Here is a 19,170-nt window from a genome sequence, read left to right on the forward strand (position 1 = left end):
CATCTGGAAGATTGCTGATTGTCCTTTGCCTCATTAATTCTTTGCTTTTGGTCTTTATCCCGATCTATGAAGCTACAGCTCTCGGGATTAGCCTCTACGGCAGCCAATTTTCTGAAATCTAGGGTTTCGGGTGATGGGCTAACTTACCTTGAACACGAACGAAGAGACGTGTGCAAAATAGAAACTATATTTTGTGTGCCCCTTCCTTTAGTGGGAACTTCTATTTAATTTTTATTAATATTTTGTTTCTCACCAAACTGATGAAAAGAAAGAAAAATATCATTAGAAGAAATTAATTAAGAGAAATGCTAACGAGACTCTCTTAAAAGGTGAAACTCTCCATGAACTTTCCGCTAGCTTATTTTTGGTAAAATTTTCGTGTCAACATTATAAAACAAAAATTATGAGGTGACGGAAAGTTTATTGAAAGTCCCACTTTGAGAGTCTCTTTAACATTTCTTATTAATTAAACAATAGCGTCTCGCCATTTAATACTATGGTCTGGACCATATTATTGCTAACCCATTATAAGACTAAACTCACCCGTTCTACATTGTTTGTTTGGATTTTTATTTTATTTTTTTTGAACAAAAGATATTTTCTATACTAAGGGGAGGGTGTGGGTTTAACCTCATAATAGGCTAGTAATTAACCTAGTAAAAACAAAGTAAATTGTTCTTCAGTGCAGTGGGGCAAGGTCAAAAATTAAATTTTACAAAATATGTGCAACTCAGACATGCAATAAAAATCTATGAATTTAACTTTATAGACATATATAAACACGTAATGAGATTCAAATACGGAATTTAAAGCTTTATGTGTACTGAAGGCATTTGTAAATGAGTGGCAGCCATGGGTTATGGTTGGGTGTGATATAGGATAGAATTGGGCATCGGAATATAAAGTAGTTTAACGGAAGCAATAATACTGAAAATTAAACAAAATAATATAATTGAGATCTCTCTATATAAACACATATAGCACGAAATTTAACTCAGAATTTACCTCATGAAATAATCTGGCCTTTATGAAATTAACTCAAAATTTAACTCATGGAATAGAAAGGGTGCGTGCAGGGTAAAAAGAAGTGTGTGGATAACACTACCATATTTTTATATTTTATTGAAATGTTCATGTATAATCCACCATCAATCAAAGTGACTGGAGGTAAAAAAAATTTGGCAAGGTGGTTGGATTCCGGCAAAAATTTCGGGCCTAAAAAAATTACGGCGAATGATTCGGCAATTTTCCGGCGACCTTTCCGGCAAATGAGTCAGGTAGGCTTAGGCCTTAAGGCAAATATGTAAATAAATGTACAATCCTTGTACTTGTATTGACCCACAAAGTGTGGCCGAGTCCAAAGAAAACGGGTTGGGCTTGGTACTTTTTCTTAAGTGCCTATTTTTCCTTACAGCCTATATACAACTAGATTTCTTGTTGAGTATTGAACAAGTAAGGCTTGAAATGACAAGCAACTGACGGATTGCCCAACTGGATAGGACATTCCTCTTTAACTCGCTGGATTCAAAGTTCAAAATCTCCCCCTGCCCATGTTTAGATGATTTTTTTTTTAAAGATTGATGAATTCGTATAGATTATCCTATTGCCTGTCGTAAAAAAATGACAATGTAATCAATACCAATTCTTGTGGAATCAAAACATGAAAGAGGGAACATGATGGAAACGATTTGCAACCGTAGCTACTATCTCCAATAAAAACATGCCATTTCTATGAAGAAACAAAACGGAAGATAATCGTAATCAAACCCGTGATAACATTTGATCTATGCAATTATCATCTAATCTAAGAAATAACACGGAAACTGGCTGAGCCGATGGATTCCCAATTTAAAGCTCAGAGTACATCTGGCGTTGCGGAGGAGAGAGTACTTCCAACTTTGTGAATCCTTTTTATACAGAACGATTGGGGGAACCTGCATCAGAACTATTCCGTTCTCGCCAACTTGGCCAGGAACAAGTACAATCTTTTCCAGGACAACTCCTTGCTCAGTCAAGATTTTCACAAAATTACCTTCATCTTCTGTTCCTGTATACGGTTTGATTGTAACTTGCTTGAGACTTGGAATGCTAAACTCAGCTGATTTATCCGACAACTCTTCTGGTAAACTCTCCTGGAGATTAGAACATCAAGTTTTAATGTGCAGCAAGGAACATAAAAAGAATGATAAGCAATAGTAACACTGAAACATCAAGCATTGCTATAGTTATATGTTTGTAAAAATACTCACATCTTCCCCGAACTTGAAAGGGTATTCTAGAATCATTGTCTCCAGATTGGGACAATGTTTAAGCAGTGCAGCCATGCCAACGAGATCATGCTTGGTAAATCCTGTTTGTAGCTCTAAGAGCTTCAGATTGTGGAGTATAAAACTTTTAGGGAATGAGTCCGTTGATGTCAAAAACTGAGGGCATATGCAAAGAAAACGATTAGGAATATAAGAAGATGTTCAACAACATAACCCATCACAAATCAGTGGTTATCGTATGTAGCAGAAAAAGGGCAAAAGAGGCTAAGCAGTTAAAAGTGAAACTCGAAAAATCCCCTGTTCATGGAGGTTAAAGCAAAGTGATTGACTATCTGAAAATTATCTAAGAATGTAATGTTGCACACAAGTGAGGTGGACAAAGTTAGAAAGTGACTAAAGATACATTCCGAATGAGATCTCCATACCCAACGTGAAGAGAGGTTTAAATTATCTTCAAAAAGTCGCATATCATGTAACTATCTCACATTCACACCGTTCTTAATGAGCGCTCCATACCTGTTATGAGTTTAAAACCTATTGCACTACAGGCAATGAGGAACAATAAGCCGAGTGAAGTTTTACGTTTCTTAACAGACTCACCTATGGTGTCACAATGCCAGCAGCAGAAACCTAATGACCAATTGGTATCCACTTCCCCCGGTCTAGACCAAACGCTTACAAAACTGAGGAGAGTTTCAACAACTACTTACCTTTTCCATCTTTCAGTCGACTCTTAGATTCAGTGACAATCTAAAGAGCCTCACTATCTATCATGTTGTTGTCTCTATCAATCTCATTCGAAAATACACGGCTATATCACCAAATCCAAAAACACAAGATTTTAGCCTATCTATGACTATAAGAAGCTTTCTACACGATCAGAATACCAACCACATTGCTACATATTACTCAAATCTTTGACATAATTACCACAAACAAAAACCATGACAGATATATCAAAAAGCTATACTGATCAGAACGGAGATGATAAATAAACAAAAATTACCTTAAACCACCAATTTAATGCATCGAGATGCTTAAGATTAGGCGCTTGCTCAATTAGCTTAACCGTCCTACTCCACAAGTCATAGTAACGTTCCACTATGTTCACAATCTGGACACGAAAATAAACCAGAGACTCAGCATTCTTCAGGGCAAACCTGTAAAAGCTACAGCAATCAAAGCTAATCGAACAAAGATTTGGGCAATCAATCGAAACAGTCTCTTTGATTTCGGAATCATAGAAGAACCCAAATGCCAGCCTCTTCAGCCTTTTGCTACATATCTTCAAGTGATGATGTCCCCAACAGTTTTGAAGCTCCATATCTTCCAAATTAGGGCAACCCAATATCAAATCATTCATCATCTGGTCCTCCAAACAAACCATATCGAGAAGCAAGGACCGAATCGTCCAAAATCGCATGGTGGACAATTTCGCCGGCTGAGTGAGATAACACCGCGTGAGGCTCAATTTCTCAACACACCCATTTCTCAGAAAAGAGAAAGGGAAATCGTAATGGTGATTATGGGTTTCGTCGTTGTGAAAATCTCTGTGGATGAAGAAGTCGAGGTGGAGCTCCCGGGCGCGGAGGTGGGTGACGGCGGATCGCACCCAGGAGTCGACGTGGGAGTGGTAGTGATCGTGGAAGATGAAAGTGAGACGGAAAGTGTGGACGGGAGAATTGGGGCGGGAAATCAGAACGCGGTCGACGAACTCGGCGTAGAACTGGCAAGTGTCCGACGGCGGCTCGCGCGGCGGGAAGAGTTCGAATCTGAAATCGAGGGAGGGGACGAGGGACCAGAGAGGGCGCCATTTTTGGGAGATGAGGGAGGTTTGGACGGAGTCTAATGTGGGGAGGAAGGAGAGGATGCGGAGGAGGAGGTCCTCCGGCAGATCGCTGAGGCTTCGGTTTTGATTGCTTGCCTCTTCTTCCATCTCCCCTCTCTTGTAAAATGTTTCTGCCATCGGAAAAGCATTTTTAATCGGTAATTTGCATTTTACTGTGACCCAAAAAAACTTTTTTTTTTTTTTAAACAAACGATATTATATATATTAAGAGTAAGATGATAGGTTAAGTTCATAATGGGTTAGCAATAATGTGATTCAAATTCTTCTTTGGCGAGAATCAAACCTAAGACCTCTCACTTACAAGTGAAAATGAATATTACTATATCGTAGTACTAAAGTTTTATTTTTCCTCTTTTAAAAGGGGGACAACTAGTGGCAAACCACGGTTATCCTCCATTCCAAGCCCAGAGAGACTATAGAGAATTTCACTCTGCCCTTGATCACATTCAAGCAGACTCACCATTTTCAAACACAACGCGCCATATACAATGTGTTATAATATACGTGTCATAATATAAATAGAGCAACACTAAAAATATTTTTTTTACTATTTATATTATAACACATTATGTATCAACTTGTGTTATGAGCATATGGATATATCTCCGTTGGCATGGCATAAACAAGTTGTGTTAAATGATGGCATGATAGGTGAGTCAAAACTACGCCACATCGTTAGTTAACAAAGTACTTGAGAGAAAAACTAACATAAATCTAAAAGTGACAGAAATATTAAAATTAAAGTATGAAAGCGACATTGAGAAGAAGAAAAAAAATAAGGGTAATAAATTTAGAATTTGGAGAAACTTGAAGGTAGTTGAGTGAAATTTATCCTTAATTTATAAAGCATTTTTAGGTCTAGGCTTCTTTTTTTTCAAGCTTAGAAAATTTGTTAGAGTGATTTTAATTTCTTTTTATTGTTAAATGATGTAATCAAATTGCAAGTGATAGATTCCCCCAATGGCTGATGAATAGAACCTTCTCTTTAAACCTACCGCATACGAGTTCAAACTCTCCCCTTCCTCTTAGGGCACTTATAAGAAGAATAGTGTTATCCACACACTCATTTTTACTTTCTATACATTGTTATTTTTTTGTCATTGATCTTTTTCAATTCATTTGATCCGACGGTCGAAAATTGAAGGAGTGTGTACTAAATAAAAATAAGTATATAGAGAGCACTACCCTATAAGAATATCCCTTATATTTTAAAACAAAATTAATCAAATTTGATTGAAATTCTTTGTTAGTTGAAATGTAATAGATAAGCATCGTGAGAGATTTTGTTGAGATTCTATGCATTGTGAGAGATTGCAGCTCAAGACTTCGACTTCCAGCGTTGCTTCCTGTGGCCCCTTCTTTGGGAGTTTACCACATGCCCTATTGATTCAATGTAAATTGCTTCGGCGATCATCCTTGTAAACTCTGAGTAGACAAATGAATCGATCGAAGGCTGCCATTCCATTTCCACCTTCAACTAAGAACTGGATTTGGGTTTAGATGGACAGTGAACTAGCCTTTATCCTTGTGTGAAGCTGAAACTGAACCCGAAAAGAGATTCACTGCAGGCCTTCCCCTTTTACCAGTAATCTCCACATGAACAACATCCATCCTTGAAATGATGAAAACGCTTTGCATCCCTAACAACTATCTCCCTGTTGACAAGCTTCGATATTAGCTTGGTTGCTGAATGACAATTCACACATGCTCTAAGATTTTTGGTGATCCGAAGTGTAGTTCCTGGAGCAGTGCTGATGAGGCCATAAGCAATTGCCAGCCTCTCGCTGTGATTACAAAGTGTCTCTTCTGTCTCTTCATGATTCAAATCATGCAGAACAGAATCTGTATTCGGGATGAATCCTGCCTCCTTTAACCTCCTCTCCAGACTTTCGAGCTCTTCATAAATTTCCTTAGACCGTGGATGAGACTTGTCTCCCACATGAAATGCCTGAAGCTTCCCATTGACCTCAATCAAACTATGTCCAAGGTCCTTTATCAGTCCTTTTTCCCTCATCAATACTCGTACCTTTGCAACATGATCCCATAAGCGGGCTGAAGCATAAAGATTTGAGAGTTGAACATAATGCCCTGTATTATATGGATCTATAGAGAAAAGCTGTTCTGCAGCGTATTCTCCCAAAGTTACATGACGATAAATCTTGCATGAACCCAGAAGTGCTCCCCATACACTTATACCAGGTTCAATTGGCATCTTTCTGATAAAATCGTAAGCTTGATCCAAGCGGCCTGCACGTCCAAGAAGATCAACCACACAAGAATAATGTTGGTTTCCAGGCTCAATCCCGCAGTTTAACATACGGTGGAACAGCTCCCATCCTTCCTCAACAAGGCCTGAATGATTGCATGCAGTGAGGAGCCCTAGGAAGGTGACATCATTGGGTGGCACTCCTGCCTGCTGCATAGAATGGAAAAGATCAATGGCTTCTCGTGCTCGACCATGTAATCCGTATCCCACGATCATTGCACTCCACACCACAACATCTTTATTAGGCGTTCTATCAAAAACCATTCGAGCAAAATCGACACTTCCACATTTTGCATACATATCAATTAGGGCAGTGTTAACAAAAACATTATTCCTATACTCACTTTTATTGATATAATCGTCCATCCATTTTGCTAGGTCAAGAGAACCCACCTGGGCGCATGCAGATATAGCAGACCTCATTGTTATTGAATCTGTTCTAAAATGTTTTGTGATCATCTCCCGGAATAGCTCTACAGCCTCATTAGCATAACCATTCTTCGCATAACCAGATATCATAGCATTCCACAGTATTACGTTCGGCGTTTGCATCTGATCAAAAAACGATCTGGCAGCCATCACCTGCCCACTTTTTGCATACATTGCCGTGAGTGCAATGAGCAAGTCAGGTTCAGATTCAAGACCCATTTTGATCAAACAACCATGAACAGATGTCCCCTGTCCCAAGTCTTCTACATCAGTATAAGCTTTTAGAACACTAACAAGAACAATCCAATCCGGTTTCACATTCAAATTTCTCATCAGACCAAAAATTCTCAAAGCTTCCAAAGGCTGGCCATTCTGGGCATACCCCGAAATCATCGAAGTCCAGGAAACAACCGTCCTCTCACCTAAACCATCAAACACAGCCCTAGCACGATCTATTCGACTACATTTAGCATACAACGCCACGAGACCATTCTGCACAAAAACATCTGATTCAAACCCATGTCTAAACACCTGTCCATGAACCCGTCGACCCATTTCGAGGTCCGGCATGCCACTGCAAGCTTTAAGCACATGAGGAAAAGTAAACCCATCTGGACTGACACCCATTACTTGCATCCTAGAATACATTTCTATAGCCTGAGAAAACACATTGTGCCTAGAATAACACCTAATGATCGCATTCCACTGAAACACATCTGGGTCAGTAAATTCATCAAACACTTGGCGGGCGTACGAAATATACCCGAGATTCGAGCTTGCATTGACCAATTTGGTGATCAAAAAGCCACTGTCTATCAAACCCAATACAACTAACTGGGCATGGATTTGACCCAACTGGCTCTTTCGGGTCGAACCATCGATCAGAGACCCGAAGAAGGAGTCCGGGTCGTGGCCGTGACGGAGGTGTTGGTCGTCGTAGCAGTACGGATCTAGACGGAGAGGAGACGAACAGTAGTGACGGATGAAGGTGAATGAAAACGACGCCGGAGTTTCAAAGTCTTGAGACGTCGCCGTTTTGGGAGCCAACGTCCGGAATTTGGCGGGAAGGGGAAAGAGAGAGACTCTCCTAGCGAGAGCCATCTCAGGTCTGATGTTAAGCTTAGAGCAACTTCAGCGTAGGCCCGTCGAGCAACTTCCTATTTAATAGCCTCGAGTGAACTGAACGGTAACTACTAACAATAATCACCTTTTCATTTTTATTCTTAAACTAAATAATCATGGTAATATGTAATAAAATATTAGCATTTTTTATTTTATAAAATAATAAAAAAATAATTTTATTTCAAATTTCGGATATAATTTTTAATCGGTCTCGTTGTACCATGTTTCATAAAATAAGAAATTACAACACAAAGTATTTGAGAAAATATAAAATTGTGATGTAAGGTGGAAAATAATGATAAGATATTTATAGAAAAATTAAATCTTTTTTTCTAATTTTCAAATTTTTTATTAATTGTTTACATTTTTTTAATTTTTTTTATTAATTGTTTACATTTTTTTTTATTTTTTATTGCTTTTTTACATTTTTTATTAATTTTATAATGTTGCTAACGTCATCCTAACTTCAGCCATGCATCATCTGGCCTCAGGCTCTCGGCCTACCAATTCGAGTCGGGCTTCTCACTCGGGCCCCCCTCAGCCCAATCACCCGCATGGGCTGGAGTAAAGAGCTAGGGCTATTGGGTCCTATTCAATTGCCGGCCCATCGGGCTACTCCCCCCGGTGGAGTTGCTCTTAAAGGCGCAAAACGACATAGCCGCGTTTTTATACTGGTATTATGAATTTAAGACCACTGTATTTTGGATCCATTGCAATTCTGGTCACTATAGTTCTATTTTTTCTAATTTGGCCACCATATTTAATCTTGTCTGTGAATCGAGTTCAATTGATAAAAATAACTTACATGAAACAAATTCACTTCCATATAGCGTTCTAGTCCAATTTTTCCATATGAAGAAAAATTTACACATGGCATAACGTCATTCGAGTGCGACGCCATAGTTGTATAAAACTTGTTCTATGCATAACCATTTTAGTCTCTTCCCACCGCATCAACATCTCACGAACCCCAACTGCTCTTAGCCATAACCCACCTCTAGCTCTAGGTATAACACTCAATCCACTCCCGCTACAACCCTAGAGCTCACGCCTTCTTCGATTTTACCTTCTATTAGAGAGACGAGTACAAATAAATGATAAAAAAAAATAGCATTTTTGTGTTTTAAAAGTGTAAGTTGCTCCACGTGTGTGAAAAATGAAAATAGTCAAAATTTAGCAATTCCACTTGAGAGAATTCTACTAGGTTCTGAAATACAATATGGATCGAAATAATGGAAGGCTGAATATGTGACTAAATTCAAAATCAAGGCAAAAAGAACAGGCCAGAATTGAAATTTTATCAAAATCCGAGGCCTTTTCTGAAAATTCAACTGTCGAAAATTACGACAAGTGTAGCGACTTCCAGCCACGAAGATCCAGTTTTCTGCTCAGACCTCCATCGATACAAAGCTTTCTTCCGGTCTCCTCCGTTATGGAGAGGCACATCGAGATTTTCCTGAAGAGGCTCTCCTACGTCTCCATACTCATCGGCACCGTCGCCTTCGTCTTCCTCCTCCTCAAAACCCCCGACACCTGCGTCGCGCCGGACTCTCCCCCGAAGCCCCACCTCCGCTTCCCCAAATCCTCCTGCGACGCCTCGCCGCGCGTCATCCTCCCTCTCCACAAGAAGAACAAGCGCCTCTGGTCCACCAAGACCTGGCAGAACAAGGTCCACTCCTTCTCCAACTTCTTTCGCGCATTTTATCAAATGGGTCTCCTGCACAACGAGTCCAAGGTCCTCTGCGTCTCCGCCGGCGCCGGCCACGAGGTCATGGCGCTGACCCAGTTGGGCGTTGCCGACGTCACCGGAATTGAGCTCCTCGAGTCGCCTCCGCTGGTGAGCCGGGCGGATCCCCATAACTTGCCTTACTTCGATAATGTGTTTAATTTGGGATTTAGTGCGCATTTCGCGGAGGCGTTGTTTCCGAACCGGTTCGCTGCGGAGATGGAGAGGACGGTGAGGGCCGGCGGGGTGTGTGTGGTGGTTGTGGACGAATGTGGGGATGAGGAGGTTAGGGAGATTGTGGATTTGTTTACGAATTCGAGGTTTGTTGGTGCTCTTAATGTTACATTGACTGGATTGAGAATGACAAGAATTATTATGAAAGTTAAGCATTCACCTTAATTTCCTTTTGGTAATTCTCTCTTTGCTTTACATGTTTATGTTATATGTTTCGAATTCGATTTCTTGTTTGTGTGTGAATTGGTGTTTCTGTCTTAGGATCTGGGGTTAGTGAGCTACTTATACTGTGAATTTGTGATCTGAAAGCGGATTAAGCAACTGCGTAAGAACTCGAACGGATCTAGATTAAGTTATAACTCTTGTGAAGAAGTATGGCATTGAGAGTGAATGGTTTCGCTATGTTGCGTAAGAACTCGAACGGCTCTAGGTTAAGTTTATAACTATTGTGAAGAAGTATGGCATTGAGAGTGAATGGTTTTGCTATGTTGCGTAAGAACTCGAACGGCTCTAGGTGAAGTTTATAACTGTTGTGAAGAAGTTTGGCATTGAGAGTGAATGGTTTCGCTATGTTGCGTAAGAACTCGAACGGCTCTAGGTTAAGTTTATAACTGTTGTGAAGAAGTATGGCATTGAGAGTGAATGGTTTCGCTATGTGCTTTGCTTTCCTCTCAAGTCTCGTTATTTCGGGCAAGTTTCTCTGTTTTAGTTGTGCTCGTTTGATCTTCTGTTCTTGTCAAATGAAAATTTTGAACTTCGATCGCTTTCTTTGTCTGCTTGAGATCACAAATGCTAGGCACTCTTCGATTGTAAGGATCTTAATGATGTATGCAATTTAGGATGTTCTTCTTGTTGGAAACTAGCATGTGTGCTGAATGTGAGTTGGCCTGAGAACATGTATGATACCATCTTCTTTGAGAATCTATGTCAACACCTGGTTTGCTTAATCGACTTATCCACAGGTGCTGAATGTGAATTGACTTAAGAACATGGACGATAACATCTTCCTTGGCGGGTTGGTGATGATTGATGCCCGAGGTTATCGTTCATATCGACATCTGGTTTTCTTGAGCCCGACCTAGTTACAGATTCTTAGGTTCTATCAGTCTTTAAGCACTGGCTTTGAGAATTTGGACACGAACATGGTTTCACAATTTGTTACAAATTAGAGTTGAAGTCGATGGTTCACAAAATGCTTCTTGAGTTCGTTTCTTTGATTCTGTTCCTGCCGATGATTTTCACAGTAAGTTTTGAATGACAAGCAAAGGAATTTAGAAGCGAGCAAAACGCGAGTGGGTTGATTAATAAGTCCGGATATCGATTCTCGAATGGAGAATGGACGTTAAACTGAAACACACGAACTTCGTAACTTTTCCATAACTTTTCCCTGCGGGCTCGTTGATTGTCAATGACAATACCAGATTTTACATCCTAAATCTCGTGTTGATTCACTAAGAACCACACGAACGTTGTTGATCCTCTGGCTGTAACGAATCAACACAAGATTGCCAAGAAGTTTACCACGCGAAAATTGTTGATTCTCTGAGCTATAACGGCCAATGATCATCGGGATGTCTATACCTCGTTAATTCCGTGGAATATCGGAATTTATAGAACAAGAACAAGAATGAGAAAACTCTCTCAAACTGCACTTGGTTTTCAGTTCAATTCATTATAATCTTCATCCCCATCCGGAATACTAAATACTCTTATTTATAGAAGTTCTACCCACCCACCCCTAATAATTATTGATACATGCACCATAGTTAATGCATCATTACTAGAAACAAACTTATCAAGTTAATCTCACTTAATCTACCCCATTAACATATATTTATGACATTAAATAAGGGTGACTCTTTATTTAATCACTAAACTCTTCAAATCTTCCATGTTGTTGGTTCTTCGTAGAATTCGAAAGGATAATATTAGAGAGACCAGATTTTTAAACCAAATGATGTGTTGTTGATGATTATATTATTACTTAAGTGTTTTTTTTCTTATTGAAACACATCATTTGATTTACAAATTTAGTTTAAAATTTAATATCCCTAATATTATCCGATTCGAAAAGCCAAATGCATGTTCTCGGAAATGTTGTCCTACGTGCTTCACAACATGTGTATGCTTCTGCATCATTAACATTGTCACCAGTTCACATTGATTAATTAGTAATACTCGGCCTCACTACTTTAAAACATAAATTCGTTTTTATTTGAAACCTAACCTTTGAAATTACCATTTATAGCACTTTAATGTGACATGTCCAGTTACGTTTATAGGTTTAATCGCATGTAAGGGAACTTTCTTAAAAGTGACTTTTTATGAACTTTCCGCTACCTTATTTTTGTGGCACAATTGTCATGCTAACATCATAAAATAATGTGTCAAAAATATAAGATGGCTGAGGGTCCATATATAACCTCATTTTGAGAGTCTCCTTAGCATTTCTCTTCAAGTTTATTAAAAATTACAAAATACATATCATCGTTCAATTAAAGTGACATTGACGTTAAATCTTGGATATCATAGAATGTCGGCTTTTTAGCCAAAATGATCCCTAAGATTTGCATAATTCATAACTTTGGTTCTTAAGATTTGAAATTATTAGAAGTAGACCATAAGTTTGTCCACCATCAATCATTTTGATCATTCCATGAAAAATCTCCATTAAATAAGGCTAAAATGATAAAAATACTCTCAATTTTTGTCAAATCATTTGACCCATTGTTTATTAAATTGAGGGTAATTTTGTCATTAGGATCAAAATGATTAATGGTGGACAAACTCAGGGACCACTTTCTATTAATTTCAAATCTCAGGGATCAAAGTAATGAGTTATGCAAATCTCAAATGTCATTTTGATTAAAAAGCCTAAAATGATTGGTTATAGGTCTTTTCTGAGCGAACACTTTGTGCAATCTTGGTCTTACCTAAACTTCAATTTGGTAAAGTTTCCCCTTTTAAATTAAATATTGGAGATGAATAATTGTAATTGTCAATAAATTAGTGACAAAGACAGACCTCCAAGCATTTTGAACACACATGATTATTTCTTAACAACCAGAAATACATGATTAGTGGATATTAAGGCCAGTATTCAAAGGTTGTGTCCCTAGTTTCTTCACTAAATTAGCTAGACTTGGACTTGAATGCAAACCTGTATCTGTTAGATTGTGATCCAAATCCAATTCGTCACACATAAATGGGCATGTGAGAATGTAAGGAAAATATTTCTCCACATTGGTGAGGGGTCAAACCATGCATTTCCCTATTAAAATCAACTTAAGAAATCTAACACACAACTTCAATCCAATTGCTAAGTAACATGATTCATCCAAAGTTTCAATCTCAAACTAATTAGGATAACTTTTTAACTCTTTAATAAGACCGTTTCAGACCAATTCCAAACAGTACAATCGATTCTAACTCGCATTATCATATTCACATTATTATAACTCCTTAATAATATACTGTAAGAGGTATCATAAAATGTTACATAGCACAAGAACATCCGATCAAGCTAATATCACTACCTTAAGCAAACTTATAAAGTAAAAGAAATTGAAGTAGTGACTGAAAGAAAAAGTAGCAGGAAATAAGAATATATGTAGTTCTACTTCCAAACAAAGATTTTAGTCTTCTGCTTCACGTGTGAACACCTGGAAGATTTGTCTACTTCTTCTTTGACTCCCAACTTCTTTCAAAAGATTCAGTCTCAGTTAGGTTCCCATCTCCATAGATTAATCTCATATATTTAATTATTATAATCTACCTGACTGGTTCCGCCTTCATTTCTAATACAACCTCCACAGGAAGAACGACTTCATGCACATAAAATAGCATAAAATGTTTAAGAAATTTAATTTTTTTCTCCTTTATTTTCTGGAAAATAAACAAAATGCAGCACTGTCATTTTCACAAGAGAAATTTTTCATTGTAACATGAACACAGGGGATACATTACTTATTTTTATGTAAATTGTGGAAAATTTTACTTCTAAGTTATTAACTTTTTAACATACATATCTCACCATTTATATAATAACACGTGATGTATCATCCCGTGTTCCGATCATATTGAAAAATCTCTCCTTAACAGGACACAGAGTTTTGAGTTTTGAGCTTTGGCAAAGGCGGGTGCAGGCTTGCAGCAGAACAGAGGCACCGACCCGGCGTCTCTTTAATTTTATGTGCGAAATCATGTGGTTTGGCAAATATCCCACTGTCTTGGAGGACTCGAGTTTTCCGTGTCCGCGATGCAATGCAGACGCTATAATTTTGCCCTTTCTTTTGGAACCCCATGAGCCATGACACAATCAGGTTTTGGCTCTTTTTTTATCTGCAGACCAAGTGAATTAAAAATTAAAATAATAGCTTTATATTTTGGGTGAAGATTTCCGAGCAGATTTCTCGGAATATTTTTTTATTAGGAAAACTAATGAAAAGTGCTTGAAAACTTTGAGTTTTAATGATAAGGACAAAATAAAGGGTAAAGTAAATAGTATCAAGATTAACTTTTTAGCGTAAAAATATGATTTTTCGTTAAAGTGAACAGTACCAGGTGTTTTTCGTTAAAGTTCCTTTTTTTATTTGCTTAGAGGGGAAGAAAACAAGTCCACCCTTCATACTTTTATACTTACACCACAAAGTTCAATGCAACCGTGATGTTTCGAATTATTAATACAAAGGCATATGTAAGACATTTTTATATTAGAGATTAAAGATATTACGGTAGCAGTTAATCCATTTCATAGAAACCGGGGATACACTTTCCTCTCTATTTACGATTTCATATAAAAATTTAGCAATATTTTGATAGAACGGATACCGTGACGAGAGAAATATAGAGATACAAAAAATAGAAAGAAAAAAAAAGAAAAAGGACAAGAAAACAATTAGAGAATTCAAATGGAGAAGCTAAAGAATACTGATATTTTCATAGAAATCCCATTTGATAATATTCACATTCATAATTAAACCCATAAAATAAATTTAAACTAAACTAGATCACTAATTCTGATTATCATCATGTATCTGTGCGGATCAAAATCACCTCTTCACTGCTTTACAATAATCCTCATATAATCTCATCTAATCCGTCAGGAAACCTTAATTAATCACACCCCTTTTTCTGGTGACCCTGATGTAGCAGAACACAGCTGCAAAAATGGTAGTGACAAGCCCGCCAATGATAATCCCTCCACCAGCCACCGACTTATCAGCTTTCTTTTCAGCAGGCCCCAAACGCCGGAAAGTTGGAGCTTCCGCCATCTCGCCTTCTTCCATGCTCTCAGTATCGGACGGCTCTGCCGCAATGGAAGTAGAGTGCTCTGTTTCTCTGCCCAAGTCATCAGATTTGTCGGCAGCCATTGCAGAAACCAGAAGGAACCCAGTAAGGAGGAGGCAAATCAGACCAAGTCTAGCCATTTGGGTTGAAATTTTGGGTATTGTTTGGTTTTGGAATTTGACGATGTTGGGTGGTAAAAGATTGAATCTTTGGTTGGGGTTGGGGGAGTGTAGGGGGTGACTTAGAGGTTTATATAGTGGAGAACGAATGTGTAGTGTTTGCCGTTGTTGGGAAGTGGGTCCCATGTGTGATGTGCGTGCGCGAGAGAGAGAGAGAGAGAGAGAGAGAGAGAGAGAGAGAGGTAACTATTTTGGGATGGGGATCTGGGAAAGATTTGATACTCGGAAGAAAGAAAATAGGAATAAAAGTGGTTGTGTGTGTGTGTGAAAAGCTTTTTTTAGAGAGAGAGAGAGAGAGAGAGAGAGAGAGAGTGGTAAAGTGCATGAGATCGAATCTTGGGCAGGTGAAAGCTTTTTTTTAGAGTGAGAGAGAGAGAGAGAGAGTGGTGAAGTGCAAAACGACATGCAACGACAACTGGGAACACACTGTGAACTCGAGATTTGTAGTAGACTAGGAGTGGGAGTGCTTTGATGTTTGGGAGGATAAAAGCTGGAAAAGCTAAGAAAGTAAATTGCTGTGGCTGTAAAACGTGGGGAGGGAATTTTCGCTTTGGGAAAGAAAGTAAAATGTAGGAGGGTTATTACATGTATCCAATCCGAATACACTACGTATCATAATTCATGTAATGTAAGATTTCATTTAAATTATAATATGTATGTATTCAATACGATATATTATCTACAATGATTCATACAGTGTATAAATACTTTCAAATTGTAATGCGTATTCAATTACTTTTGCAGCTTCCTTTAATTGATTTTAGAAAACTATATTCAGACTCATTCATGCAAATCTTACTGAACATAAGTTTGGAGAGACATTTAGGCTTGCAACTTTTGGTGTAGCCTCCTGAAAGTTATGACAATACCTTTCAATCGACAAAAAAACTATAGTATTTTGCAACCGTTAATTCTTAATTTTTATGTTTTAGACCAAAGATCGATAAAAACTCTTAAAGTATCCTATAATATGGACTACCATAGAAAATCTCTTTATTGGAGTGTTGCTTAGTTGCCTTAGGCTTTTTTTTTTCACACCTTTGGCTTCATTCTCCTCTCTTTTTATTAATTCTTGTAAAAAAAAGTAACCCTAGGTCTTATATTTGAATTTGATTATTGTCTCCACCAACATCTCAATTATTTAAAAGGAAAGTATAATTTTACTTTTCTTACTTTTGTAATACCATAAGTATTAACCATAACCATAACTCATTAAGTCCAAAGCTCCAAAGTTTAATACTGGCCGAATCGAGGAAATATTATTAAAATGGTCAATAAGAATCGAGCACGCAACGCACAAAATTTTTTGGTGAAAAGCACACAAATGGGCATTTCATTAAGCTTTGGTAGGCCCAAGGTATTTTCCAAATTATATTGCACGTTTGTCGACAGATGTTAACAACTTTCAAGCGAGCATGTTAATTGATAATTATAACTTTTGAATGAGCATGCCGATAAATGTTAACATATGCTAAGTGAGTTTATCGAAAAATGTTCATAATACCTCATACAAAAGTATGAAGCTAACAGCTAACATGCTCTATGGCTATGCTTTGTGCCAGCTCTCCTGGAATGCTGAATTTGAATATAATTTGGAGTAGTTATATTATTTTCCCCTTTTAGTGTTGGATTAATTGCACACAGCTGGCCTCCCAGCTGGAAATATAACAACCGCAAATTGGTCTCACATAACATTTTCCAGTTGGCCAGGGGTCTTTGGTCTCGAACACTTCACCGACTTACTTGGCAAACACTACGACATAGTATACACCACCGTATTGTTTGGATTTTAAGGACATGTTTTTTTTTAGTATATCGAATCAATATTTTTACATTAAGGGGATGAAAAGTAAGTTACACAATGAGCAGCTTAATTTGGTATCGAATTCACCATTCATAAGATTCGAACCTAAGACCTCTCACTTGCAAATGAAAAAAAATATCACTAGAGCATAATACTGGGTGTCAAATATTAAGGGCATATGTACTTAACAAAAATGAATAAATAAAGGAAAAGGAGGACTTAGAATTAGGGTAAGGAAAAGGAATCCAATCAAACTAACTTATCATGATTCTTGATTTTAAATATTTGATTGCAAATTTCAAGAGAAATCTTACACCTTAATTTCATATGTGTAACGCGGAAAAAAGTAAGAGAAATTTAATGATTCTCATAACCATGTTATATTAAACGCAAGAAACTCAAGAATCAAAATGATTTCAATTCCTAGTTCTTCTAAGAAAACATACCCTAATTTCTTGATCTGTACAATTTTTTTTTTGGGGCCATACATCTAACTCTCTATTCATTCAATGCATGCCAACATACTACTATATAATTCTCAAAAATGCTATATGAAGTTATGAAGGCATACCCATTTTTGACCGCACATTCATCTATTCATTAAGTATATATTATACACTGAAATATAATGGAATTCTCGAAAATATAACTATATTAAGTTATGAACGCATCGACTCTTTTCATGGGCATGCTTCATTTTCCTCAACATTCATGATTCATGTGAGTCTGGTTTAATTAGGTGAACTCATGGCCAATGCTCCATGTGATCAACCACTGTAATTAGTTAAAGAACAAGGACAAATTAACATAAATTAGAGTTTCATAATTAAGCCTTAGATTTTAACTTTATGAAGGAATTGGTAGATTTAGCAAAGGGATCCCATCATGGTAAATGATGCCAACTGTGAAGTGTGAACTTCGCACTCAAGACTGACCCCGGAGTCCTAAGAGTCTCAACTGCCTCAAGATACCTCACTGGCTTTGCCACATTTCTCGAATCCCATCAATGGTCAATGACGATGTGGGTCAACCAGACTAGTCGACTGTGTCAAAGCCTCTCATATTAAACAGGCCGACTACTGGGACCATGCCACTTATGCGACACACTGTATAAAAAAGCAAGAGCAATTGTAATATGGATCGTTGTTCGGAACTTTAGAACTAAGGGATCCGAGCTCTTGGTTTGTGTGAAAGAGAAATTGAAGTTCTTAGCTTGTGTGAGATGGGTCAATGGAATAAGTTAATGGGAATCGTCAAATTCAATTTGAGCGGTTCTAATTGCCTAATCCTTGTGTTCCGGATGGTGAGATCTTGAGTGGATCTCTTTTCAGAGCAATTATATTTGGTCTTATCCAATTCCATGTTAGTTTTATACGTTTGAGTCATGTTGTCGCACGTACGTAACCTCTTCAACATATCCACTAAAAATTTCAATGTGTGATCAAGATATATCTCGTTCAGGTACAGCTCTCTCATGTCCACTCATTGCATTTTGAAAGCTTAAGAAAGATTACTTATGTGGATTTATTATCTTGAACTAGAGCGATACACAAGAACAATAATAGTGATATACGTATTATTTGATTGTAATGTTTATTGGGAGTTTGTGGTCCTATAGTGTTAGTGGCCATATATCGGACTAGTAAGTTGCAAGCAAGTCATAGTTCCTTGTTCAGGCCAAGACTTAAGTGCTTAATTAGGTTGGTTGGGGATTTGTGGCCTTTGTTTTTCAGTTGAGGTATGCTATTCGTGCCCTTAAATTCGAATCCCATGTTTGCCTGGCTTGATAGATGCGGTAAATTTGTCGGCATGCTTTGTGTCCATAATATCAATAGAAACCTTGTCTTTTTTTTTTTTTTCAAAAAAAAAGAATTCTAAGATCATCTCCAACTGAAGGGTCCAGAAGGCCAGAGGGTTGAAAATAACCCGAAAACCGTCTCCAACCGAAGACTAGGCTAGAGGGCTCGTGGGCCCTACGGAATCTGAAATGGCCAAAGGGCTGGCC

General features: G+C 37.8%; 4 protein-coding genes across 4 annotated transcripts; 1 reads left to right on the plus strand and 3 right to left on the minus strand.

Moving 5' to 3' along the window:
* Window positions 1-1,675: 1,675 nt before the first annotated feature.
* On the minus strand, window positions 1,676-4,269 carry LOC103442569 (F-box/LRR-repeat protein At3g26922-like). The gene is made up of 3 exons (XM_008381370.4): window positions 3,274-4,269; window positions 2,250-2,423; window positions 1,676-2,132 (listed from the first exon to the last, which is right to left on the minus strand). Exons 1-3 carry the CDS (start codon window positions 4,231-4,233, stop codon window positions 1,800-1,802), a joined length of 1,467 nt encoding a protein of 488 aa, XP_008379592.2. The 5' UTR covers window positions 4,234-4,269; the 3' UTR covers window positions 1,676-1,799.
* A 1,029-nt stretch (window positions 4,270-5,298) lies between these two features.
* LOC103442568 (pentatricopeptide repeat-containing protein At3g12770) lies at window positions 5,299-7,954 on the minus strand. Its single transcript, XM_008381369.4, has one exon. The coding sequence runs from the start codon at window positions 7,910-7,912 to the stop codon at window positions 5,696-5,698; it is 2,217 nt and encodes a 738-aa protein (XP_008379591.3). The 5' UTR covers window positions 7,913-7,954; the 3' UTR covers window positions 5,299-5,695.
* A 1,252-nt stretch (window positions 7,955-9,206) lies between these two features.
* LOC103442567 (uncharacterized) lies at window positions 9,207-11,096 on the plus strand. Its single transcript, XM_070805576.1, has 2 exons — window positions 9,207-10,068; window positions 10,856-11,096. The coding sequence occupies exon 1, from the start codon at window positions 9,366-9,368 to the stop codon at window positions 10,056-10,058; it is 693 nt and encodes a 230-aa protein (XP_070661677.1). The 5' UTR covers window positions 9,207-9,365; the 3' UTR covers window positions 10,059-10,068; window positions 10,856-11,096.
* A 3,908-nt stretch (window positions 11,097-15,004) lies between these two features.
* On the minus strand, window positions 15,005-15,322 carry LOC114827103 (uncharacterized). Its single transcript, XM_029108741.1, has one exon. It carries the CDS (start codon window positions 15,320-15,322, stop codon window positions 15,005-15,007), a length of 318 nt encoding a protein of 105 aa, XP_028964574.1.
* Between the last annotated feature and the right edge of the window lie 3,848 nt (window positions 15,323-19,170).

This window comes from Malus domestica, chromosome 09, assembly GCF_042453785.1.
Source record: "Malus domestica chromosome 09, GDT2T_hap1".
NCBI lineage: Eukaryota > Viridiplantae > Streptophyta > Magnoliopsida > Rosales > Rosaceae > Malus > Malus domestica.

Excerpts from the sequence above, each read along its gene's own strand:
- LOC114827103 (XM_029108741.1), bottom strand. The coding sequence starts at position 15,322 with ATGGCTAGACTTGGTCTGATTTGCCTCCTCCTTACTGGGTTCCTTCTG.
- LOC103442567 (XM_070805576.1), top strand. The coding sequence starts at position 9,366 with ATGGAGAGGCACATCGAGATTTTCCTGAAGAGGCTCTCCTACGTCTCC.
- LOC103442569 (XM_008381370.4), bottom strand. The coding sequence starts at position 4,233 with ATGGCAGAAACATTTTACAAGAGAGGGGAGATGGAAGAAGAGGCAAGC. Across the intron at positions 2,424-3,273 it reads CATTAAATTGGTGGTTTAAG|TTTTTGACATCAACGGACTC; the intron begins GTAATTTTTGTT and ends ATATGCCCTCAG. Across the intron at positions 2,133-2,249 it reads CTTTCAAGTTCGGGGAAGAT|GAGAGTTTACCAGAAGAGTT; the intron begins GTGAGTATTTTT and ends TCTAATCTCCAG.
- LOC103442568 (XM_008381369.4), bottom strand. The coding sequence starts at position 7,912 with ATGGCTCTCGCTAGGAGAGTCTCTCTCTTTCCCCTTCCCGCCAAATTC.